At 30.9% G+C, this 11,262-nt stretch overlaps 1 protein-coding gene across 1 annotated transcript; it reads right to left on the reverse strand.

Annotated features, from left to right (window-relative positions):
• Window positions 1-6,749: 6,749 nt before the first annotated feature.
• On the reverse strand, window positions 6,750-9,830 carry LOC135949061 (facilitated trehalose transporter Tret1-like). Its single transcript, XM_065498520.1, has 6 exons — window positions 9,696-9,830; window positions 9,286-9,512; window positions 9,097-9,227; window positions 7,541-7,902; window positions 7,057-7,460; window positions 6,750-6,998 (listed from the first exon to the last, which is right to left on the reverse strand). The coding sequence occupies exons 1-6, from the start codon at window positions 9,784-9,786 to the stop codon at window positions 6,801-6,803; spliced, it is 1,413 nt and encodes a 470-aa protein (XP_065354592.1). The 5' UTR covers window positions 9,787-9,830; the 3' UTR covers window positions 6,750-6,800.
• Window positions 9,831-11,262: the final 1,432 nt, after the last annotated feature.

An 11,262-nucleotide genomic window follows, 5' to 3' on the forward strand; every position in this document is an offset into this window, starting at 1 on the left:
TCCTTGCTTTGGGATTTTAGAACATGTGTCCCAAAATTGAAATTTTGATAAAAAAATAGCTCAAATTCCGATTGGACATATTTGTTATAACATAATGTTCTTCGTGGTTTTCTAAAAACCTAACGTAGTTGTTGACATTTGAAATTAAATAAAATTCATAAAATATCAGAAATATCAACCACTCACTTTTAGAAAAAATTTAATTTTAATTTCAAAATGGCTCAAATTTGACCCGACAAACTTGTGAAGGTTAAAAAAGTAATCAAAATCAAAATTAAAGTATAATTTTTTGTTATTAGAATACATGATTATTCTTTATCATAATTATATGATCCCTTTTTTCTTTTGTTATGTTTTTCCATTAACTGTTTTTGTTTTAATAACTATTATTTTAATAAATAAAACTTTTTTCTTATTATTTCTGTGCGTTATAATATTTTGCCAGAAAAACTGGTTATTATTCAAAAACCGAAACCGGTGTATATTAAATAGCAATTTTTCGAAGAAACCAAAAACCGGTTTCTAAAAAATGTCCAAGAATCGATCACCTTACTATTTACTCAGTGTAGGGTATTATATATATGGTGGTGCTTGACCGATCATTCGAGTTAAAACATATTTTTGCCGATTTTGACCCATTGTAAGTCCAACTTACTATGGTATTTTATACGTCGTTGCAAAGGTCTTTGAAATATCTATCATTAGATATCCATATTGTCTATAGTAATGACTTAGTAATCCAGATATAGGTAAAAAATCGAGATTGTCCTTGTTTTTTCCGATTTTCTCGATTTTGAATAGCAACCGAGCCGGAAGAATTCGGAGATATTGATGTATGTATCGTGTATGTAAGTTATTTGGGGGCTTCGGAAAGTTGATTTCAACAGACAGACAGACAGACAGACAGACAGACAGACAGACAGACAGACAGACAGACAGACAGACAGACAGACAGACAGACAGACAGACAGACAGACAGACAGACAGACAGACAGACAGACAGACAGACAGACAGACAGACAGACAGACAGACAGACAGACAGACAGACAGACAGACAGACAGACAGACAGACAGACAGACAGACAGACAGACAGACAGACAGACAGACAGACAGACAGACAGACAGACAGACAGACAGACAGACAGACAGACAGACAGACAGACAGACAGACAGACAGACAGACAGACAGACAGACAGACAGACAGACAGACAGACAGACAGACAGACAGACAGACAGACAGACAGACAGACAGACAGACAGACAGACAGACAGACAGACAGACAGACAGACAGACAGACAGACAGACAGACAGACAGACAGACAGACAGACAGACAGACAGACAGACAGACAGACAGACAGACAGACAGACAGACAGACAGACAGACAGACAGACAGACAGACAGACAGACAGACAGACAGACAGACAGACAGACAGACAGACAGACAGACAGACAGACAGACAGACAGACAGACAGACAGACAGACAGACAGACAGACAGACAGACAGACAGACAGACAGACAGACAGACAGACAGACAGACAGACAGACAGACAGACAGACAGACAGACAGACAGACAGACAGACAGACAGACAGACAGACAGACAGACAGACAGACAGACAGACAGACAGACAGACAGACAGACAGACAGACAGACAGACAGACAGACAGACAGACAGACAGACAGACAGACAGACAGACAGACAGACAGACAGACAGACAGACAGACAGACAGACAGACAGACAGACAGACAGACAGACAGACAGACAGACAGACAGACAGACAGACAGACAGACAAAAACATGTATTCTAATTTTAGCCAAAGAAAGTGGCAAAATTTCCACACACATCAAAAAAACTTAAAACAAAAATGTAAGAAAGTATTGTCGGTAAAGCCTGATAATATAATACCCTACACTGAGTGTGCAATCACTAAAATAAATTAAAATTTAATTTATTTTCGCGTACAACATTTTGACGTATATCATATTAACACAAAAGTTATAGCGGCTTCAAGAAGTTGTTTAATATGCCATTATTTCTGAAATAAAAAAGACTCTCAAACGTGATTAAGCTCTAATCACATAAAAATCGAGATGATTTGTTAATCACTTCAAATTGACATGATTAAAACTTAATAATTTCATTAATCACGTAGAATCATCTGAACATACCTCAAACTGATAATGATGTAGCATCGGCCACAATGAACATACCTTTCAAGTGTACTACCGATAAATAAATTTGTCATAAACAACCTTAAATAATTCATCAATGTTCACAATTCCATCATTAATAAGTTTAGATAATCTGCTGATAACTTTATTAAAGTATTTCTTACCATTTTAAGAGCTTTAAAGAAATATAAATTTGTTTGTTGTTTTTTATTTGTCAACTTAATCATTTTACTGTCAACTTAATCATTTCAAATATAATGTGAAGGGCTTTGATTAACTTAATCAACATTTTGCTTAAACGTTTTTAAAAACTCAAGTGTGAACATAGCATATTTTTGTCCATACATATATACATTAGAGTGACAATCAGTTGTATGGAAAAAAATTTTTGTTAAAATTTTGAAGAGTGCCGGGTGGAATATTGTGACACTAGGCCTAAATGTTAAGTGCTGAAAATTTGAGCCAAATCGGGCAACGATTTCTGGACGCGCATCGAGGTCAAAGTTCAGATATATGCAAAATTTTACTGTTAATATGGAATAAATAAGTGAAACTCGTTATCTTTCTGCATTGTTTTCTAGAAATATGTAGATTTATTTATATTAATGAATATTACATTAAAAAAAAAATTTTGGAAATTAACCCTGTATCTCCTTTGGTTCAAAATGACCCAAAAATTGTACTATCGCCAAAATTAGAGAAAAATGCAAATTTTTCAGTTTCTGAAAAAATTTTGCTAATAAATAAATACTTTTGCAATTGAATGCAAAAGAATCGAAATATGTACGTAATTATCGTTGTAATGAGATATAAATGACAAAATTTGATTAAAAAATTTTAAAGTTATTACAAATTCGCCAGACCATTAACGTATTTCAGGCCACTTGAACAAAAAATTTAGGAAAAAAATTAAGATATTTCGAGAAAAATTAAAATAAAAGCTCATTTTTACTTAAAATATGTCCATATTTACTTGTATATGAGTTTTTGTCTTCGTAGGATACCGTTAACCTATTCGCAGGTATGGCCAAAAAAAATAATTTTTTATAACGGCTGTTTCAAAACTCTATTTTCAAATTTTTAAAAATTTTGTTAAACAAATTTCAGATTTTTTCGATCATCACATTGGGGTTTATTGAGATCAAAATAGGGAATAAAACTATGAAAAAATTATGTCAATACCTCTTACAGTTTTTCCGTACCAGCGATTTAAATTTTGCGATTTTCAAGAAAAACTAATTTTTTGTCCATATTTAGGCGAATGAGTCCAATTTCCTTACTGTTATAAATTTTAAGTAAAACCTATTCATAATATTATAGTCCTTGTAATTTTAAATATGTTCTGAAAGTTTTACTAAAATCGGAAAACGATAACCTTTGAATCGTGAAGGTCAAAGGTCAAATTTTTCAATATTTGGAATTTCTAATGAAAAGATAGCGAAATGTTATATATTTTTGTGCCGATTTTCATGAAACTTGAGGAAAATATATATTGGGGTCTAGCATTTACAACAACAGTGAAAAAATGTATTTTTACCTTTAAGAGGACTTGGGGTCAAAATGGTTGTATTTTTCGTGATTTTAAAAGTTGAGGGTAATTTGGACCCCAAGTGCTGCTAAGGGTTAATTTCCATTTTTGTGCTGTTATTTTAAATTCTGGACTCTATGTTATATTTTAATTAAGTTGCATTAAAATCGGCCCAAAAATATATAACATTTCGCTTTCTTTTCATTAGAAATTCAAAATATTGAAAAATTTGACCTTTGACCTTCACGATTTAAAGGTTAACGATTTCCGATTTTAGTAAAACTTTCAGACCATATTTAAATTTACCAGGATTATAATACTATGAATAAGTTTTACTTAAAATTTATAACAGTAAGGAAATTGGGCTCATTCGCCTAAATATGGACAAATAATTAGTTTTTCTTGAAAATCGCAAAATTTAAATCGCAGGTACGGAAAAACTGTAAGAGGTATTGACATAATTTTTTCATATTTTTATTCCATATTTTGATCTCAATAAACCCCAATGTGATGATCGAAAAAATCTGAAATTTGTTTAACAAAATTTTTAAAAATTTGAAAATGGAGTTTTGAAACAGCCGTTAAAAAAAATTATTTTTTTTGGCCTTACCTGCGAATAGGTTAACGGTATCCTACGAAGGCAAAAACTCATATACAAGTAAATATGGACATATTTTAAGTAAAAATGTGCTTTTATTTTAATTTTTCTCGAAATATCTTAATTTTTTTCCTAAATTTTTTGTTCAAGTGGCCTGAAACACGTTAATGGTCTGGCGAATTTGTAATAACTTTAAAATTTTTGAATCAAATTTTGTCGTTTATATCTCATTACAACGATAATTACGTACATATTTCGATTCTTTTGCATTCAATTGCAAAAGTATTTATTTAGTAGCAAAATTTTTTCAAAAACTGAAAAATTTGCATTTTTCTCTAATTTTGGCGATAATACAGTTTTTGGGTCATTTTGAACCAAAGGAGATACAGGGTTAATTTCCAAAAAAAATTTTAAATGTAATATTCATTAATATAAATAAATCTACATATTTCTAGAAAACAATGCAGAAAGTTAACGAGTTTCACCTATTTATTCCATATTAACAGTAAAATTTTGCATATATCTGAACTTTGACCTCGATGCGCGTCCAGAAATCGTTGCCCGATTTGGCTCAAATTTTCAGCACTTAACATTTAGGTCTAGTGTCACAATATTCCACCCGGCACTCTTTGAAATCTAAAAAAAAAAAATCGGCTGTCACTCTAATATACATATATATTATACAATATTATATGATTATTGTTTAATATTTGTAAACCATTCGTAACAGATTTCAGTGATAAGTGTGTGCTCAAGCGGGAGATATTTGTTCCCTTTTAGGTGTTTTCCTTAAGTGGGCGCTATATGTGAGCTACATACATTATGGATCGATTGTCCAACAAATTTTGATGATTTCTTATTTGAGTTAAATTTTATCTCGATATCAATACTTGTAAAATATTTATGCAAGTTTGATTTGTGATACATATTTATTTAAAATTTGTGGGGTTAAATTTTATATGGATCCCAAAATGGTTAAGATATTTATGATCGTTAAAGTGATTTTCGGAAGCTACAGCTAAATATGAACCGATCGTCATAAAATCAGGTTGCATATGATCGGTAAATGGCTTACGTATGTATATCTGTCAAGGTCAAAGGTAAAATTTTTCAATATTTGGAATTTCTAATGGAAAGACCGAAATTCGAAATTCGATAATCGAAATTCGATAATTTTTGAAATTTTAATGAAAAAAATTATTTTTTAAAGCAATACCCAAAGTATAACAAGTAGTCCAACTCTTTGACAGCAGTACCTAACTCTATACATGTGTTAGTGAAAAAGTACCTAAGTTTAAATATGTGTTAGTAACAAAAATTTATATGTGTTGGTGCCTTTTGAATTTTCACCAGACACACAGAGTTCTAAAAAAATGTTTTAATTTTAATTTATTTAAATTTTGTTCTATTTTGAATACCAAAAATTGAAACTCTGTTCTATATTTTTAAACCTACCACAAACAAAATAAAACGTCAAAATTAATAAAAAAAAATATTTTTTAGTTTGTGCGAAATGGACGTGCTTCGGAAAAGAAAAAGTGCTAAATGTGTTGAAAAAAATTATAAAATAATATGTGTCAGTGAATTTACGTGTATCAAACTATATTTATTCGACAATTTATAGTTAAAATTTCGAGACTTTTGATGTGTACAATTCTCTCACAATGGTGTTGAATTTACACAGTACCCATATATGTGAGAGAGTAATTTTAAAAAATAGAGAGTTGGACTACTTGGTATACTTTGGCAATACCATTGTAGAATTAGCAAGGTACAATTATTAGAAAGTATGTTCTCAATTACACATCCCTATAACGTCAAACAAAAGAAAATTAAAAAATATGAAATGGAAATGCCAAAAAAAATAATTGAATTAAAATTTTTATTAAAAAAATTTACTTACAATTGAAGAAAAACTATATTTTTTTAATAAGTGTTTATAATTTCAGTTAAAACGTAAGAAATTTAAAAAATATCGCGGTAACAAATTAATAAAAGTACATAGTTTGACGTTTTAGGGGTGAACATTGGAAACCATAGAATAAACACATAGAACGGAAGGAGAGAGTAATATATATTGAAAAATTACTCTCTTTTCACACATACGGGTGATACAATAACAAAATACATGCAATACATTCTCATGAATTAGGTTTTGACAACAGACTTAGGTTTTTGGCTCTCAGTTACCTATCTAGTTATTGTCTATGTTGGAAACTCTCTCTAATAATTGTACCTGGTAACTGATTGTACCATGAGCAATATAAAGTATTTTAAATAAATCATTTACCAACAAAATAATCTCAGTTTATTTAGAATATTCGGAAGTATCCACATTTTAACAGCTATTTTTCAGAAACATTTTCTTGCTGCTAAATAACGGTTCAATTTTGAATGAGCTTTTCAAAACTCAAGATTTTTATTGTTGATGAAATCGCTCACCAGTTCTTACACAAAATTATATTCTAGTAAAATCTCTTCTCCCTTAACATCTATTTATCCATAGATATTCCTTTAGTTTCCTTCAGAAACGGCAAGATATATAGACCACCTAAAACAGCTACACCACCACAGGACAATAACAGGGTGGCTAAACCATAATTTTGCATTATGAGAGGAAATACTTTTAAGGCCACAAAAATCATTATACTTGCAAAGCACATACATATAGTGTTGGCAGGAGCACGTATCTAAAAAAAGATAATTATAAACATCAAAAGGAAATAATAAACAAAATAAAATATCTACCTTTGCGGGAAAAAGTTCCACTATTATTAGACCTGTTACCGCAATGTTGGCCATTAAAATTACAAATACCATGATAACTACAGGCAGCCAATTGTATTCCAACTTCAAATCATCAGAGGCATATTGGATATACAGGGCAAAACTAAAAAGCCCCACAGCCATGCCACCCGATGACACCAGCATTAACAACTTACGACCAAAACGATCCACCGTTATGATGATGAAACTTGTACCGGCTATTTGAGCTAGACCCGTGATAATGGTGCAGGTATTAGGATTCATATCGGTACCAGCATTAGCAAATATTTCGGACATGTAGAAGAGAAAAGCCATGTAGCCAGAAAATTGACGTAAAGCCAATACTATAAAAGCGCTTAGAAATGCTTTCAAGGATTCCCAACTAACTAAAATGAAATATGCAAATAAGTTGAAAAGAATTTATCAAAGTTTTTTTTATACATATACATATGTATATTAGACATACCAAAATCTTTAAATGTTACTTTATCCGCTTGATTATGGCTCGATAAAATATTTTGTTTGAGTTCCTCAAATTGTCCATCTACGTTCAACTCTTGTTGCTCGGCTGAAGTCGCTTCAATACTCTTGAGCTGGGTTGAATTCTTATAAAATCTAAATGATTTGTGGGCTTTATCTATATGTTGTTTTCTTAGTAAATATTGTGGTGTATCCGGAAATCTTGAGATTGTTAGTAAATATAGGATGGGAAATATAACACTGATACAGGGATTGAGATAATAATCCAGATGTGATGAAAATATAAAGCCCACCATAATGCCAAAACTAAAAAATAATGTCAATAACGAGGCCAAAGTTCCACGTATGCTAAAAATAGAAAGAATTTTGTAGATGAATCAAATTGGATTAAGTATCAAATAAAATTTAGAAAAAAAGATTAGTGTTACACATGTAATAGAAACAAAATTAAATACCGTCCATAGAAATCGATGGATTATTTTCGAATTTATACACAATTAAGTGAATTCGCCCATTTTCAGAAAATTTTACTGAATTCGCTCTTAGTTAAAGGAAAATCTTTGGAAAATTGAGTATATCTTTTTTTAGATATCCTTTCTTCAAGGACTATTTTCTATGCTATATCCTGTTTTGATGAGAAACGGATTTATAGAAAACAAGTAAGAAAGTATGGTCGGTCAAGCCCGACCATATAATACCCTACACCAAGTAAATGAGTACAAATATATTTCTTTGAAAATATCAATAATTTATATTCAGAAGTGGACCTTATCGGAAGTGGGCCTTATATGGGAGCTATGACCAATTATGGACCGATCACCATAAAATTAGGACGTGTGATTTATGTCTATATGAGAGTTATTTATGTTGAATTTTGTGTATATACCAAAATTTTTAAGTGATTTAAGCACATTAAAGTGATTTTCGGAAGCGGGTCTATATGGGAGCTATGACTAATTATGGACCGATCGTATAAAAATTTGGTGACATGAATTTTGTATATATAAAACTTATTTGGAGCGCAATTTGTGGAGATACATTTATAAATTAAACATTTATGACCGATAAAATCCAATTTCGAGAGGACATTTGTATGGGGGCTAGGTGAAATAATGGACCGATTTCAGACAGTTTTGATCGAAATATCTTAAAAACTGCGACCTGTACTCACAAGGTTTACATGGACAGCCAGCCAGCCAGACGGACGAACGGACATCGTTTAATCGACTCAGAAAGAGATTCTAAGTCGATCGGTATACTTTAAGGTGGGTGTTAGACCAATATAAAAATCATTAAAATTATTCATTAGTTTTAATTAAAATTCGACAAACAGTTCTATAGTTATTAGCAGTTTTACTTGCACACATCTATTAAAAAAAAATATGAACTTTGAACCTATATTAAAATCAAACTAAAGCGAATTTCGAAAACATGTATACCAAATATTATCGAAATCAGAAAAGTTTCAAAAATTATTTTTTTTTTGATCGACATTTTTCATTTCGTCCCGCCTGTTAATTTATTTATGAAGAATTTTCTTACCTTGGATCTGCAATTTCACTTATGAATATTGGTATAACCAGAAATATGGCACCATCTGTGATGCCATGTAGAAATCTTGCCACATATAGATAGATATAGCTTTTGGAGAAAAATATTAAAATCCAAGCCACCTAAGGAAAGATACTGCTTTAATTTAAAATACATATATTTTGATTTAGATTAACTTACTATATATGGCAATGCCGTTAAATATAAACACCATTTTCGTCCAATTTGATTTAATAGCAAACCAAATGCATTTCCTGCCAGAGAGCCCAAACCGAATAGTGAGCCAATCCACGAAACCTGTTCGACTGACACTACGAAGTTTGTGGGTGAATCGTTGGACTGCAGCTTCAGCAGTGTGGGCGAGCTCCAACCAATTGCGATGCCATGAGCAAAAGATATAAACTGAACTAAAAAGTCATAATATGTAGTTAATAAATAATATGAAAACTAAGATATATATTTCAATAACAGCTAAAATCTTGACCACTTTGTTTTCAAATCAGTGTACATGTATTTTCATTGAAAGCAAACAGCCTGACAGTGATTGAACAATTTTCAAACACTGTCAGGCTGTTTGCTTTTGGTCTCACCTGTTATTGCAGCCAATAATTGATTACGATATCTGCGATTCAGCACAGAACTCTTTTGATGTTTGGTTTCAATTTGATCATTTGAAAACATACTTCTTTTACCCAAAAATTAAATATTTTAAAACCTTAACATTCGAAACCTTTAACTTTCATACTACAACGTTGAATGATAAGTAAAACTACACAAAATTAGATTAAAAAAAAAATACTAAAATTTTGATAAAATACCCAAATCTAGATTAGGAAATAAAAATAATAATAAACATGTTTAGTCTCCGTTCACACCTCTAGAGTTATCAAACGGTGGCATCATTATCACTCTCTAAAATTTTAGACAAGTAATAAAGTATAGTCGGTCAAGCCCGATCATATGATAATTTACACCGATAAGATGATTATAAACAGTTTTCTTTTTAAAATTTATATGGGAGATATGACTAATAATTAATCAATCGCAATAAAATTAGAGGGCATGTCTTATGTGTTATTTGTGTTGAATTTTATTTGAATACCAATATTTTTAAGAAATCTATACTCATTAAAATGGTTTTCGAAATGGGGCCTTATATGGGAGCTATGACTACTTATGGACCGAGCGTTATAAAATTTGGTGAGATGACTTTTATGTACATACATATGTATATATAATTTATTTGTATTGAATTTTATTGGAATACCAACATTTTTAAGAGATTTATGTTAGTTAAAGTGATTTTCGGAAGTGGGCCTTATATGGGAGCTATAACTAATTATGGACCGATCATCACAACACTTTTCGGTGCGAGTTAGGCTTATATAAAACTTATTTGTGTTGAATTTGGTGTGGATATCTATATAACTAAGATATTTATGAGATATTTTCAGATATTGCAATCGTCTGGGTGCTAGGAGAAATAATTGACCGATTTCAACCAAATTCAATAGTCTTCGTCCTTGGTGAAATTGAAAAGCTTGTACAAAATTTTATCAAATTATCTGTGAAATTGCGACCTGTAGTTTGATTACAGGATTTACATGGACGGACGGACATCGCTTAATCGACTTAGAAAGTGCTAGTGAGCATATTGGTATACTTTAAGGTGGGTGTTGGGACAATACAAACATCAGCACTGGCCCAATATACCCTCCCCACTATGGTGGTATATGGTATAAAAATATGATCAATTTGTAATCATAAAGCATTTAATTCGTAAACGTTGCAAAAATGGTTATCTGCAAAAAAAAATTGAGTAAAAAAACAGCTTATATATGTAAGTAATTTATGATATATAAACCTTTTTGTCTTCAAATTTCATCCCCAAAGTATTTTCCAGGAAACCATAGGCAAAATTGTAAAAATAATATTTTTGGGATTTTTGCTAAAATTTTTAGGAATTGCGGGATTCCCTTTGACTTTTTCACAAGTTTTTTTTACATTTTTTATAATGATAATTTTAAAAAACGTTGAAAATTTCATTGAGTTTTGTTAATAAATAAAGATTTTATTACATATTACATATTTATTGAGATTCTAAAACTAAAATTTTTATCAAAATGTTAATAGGATTGCAAATATTAGGAACAATTT

The sequence above is a fragment of the Calliphora vicina genome, chromosome 1, assembly GCF_958450345.1.
Source record: "Calliphora vicina chromosome 1, idCalVici1.1, whole genome shotgun sequence".
NCBI lineage: Eukaryota > Metazoa > Arthropoda > Insecta > Diptera > Calliphoridae > Calliphora > Calliphora vicina.

Coding starts and splice junctions, on each gene's coding strand:
- LOC135949061 (XM_065498520.1), bottom strand. CDS start 9,786: ATGTTTTCAAATGATCAAATTGAAACCAAACATCAAAAGAGTTCTGTG. Junction 9,513..9,695: donor ATTATTGGCTGCAATAACAG/GTGAGACCAAAA, acceptor ATGACTTTTTAG/TTCAGTTTATATCTTTTGCT. Junction 9,228..9,285: donor TAACGGCATTGCCATATATA/GTAAGTTAATCT, acceptor ATCTTTCCTTAG/GTGGCTTGGATTTTAATATT.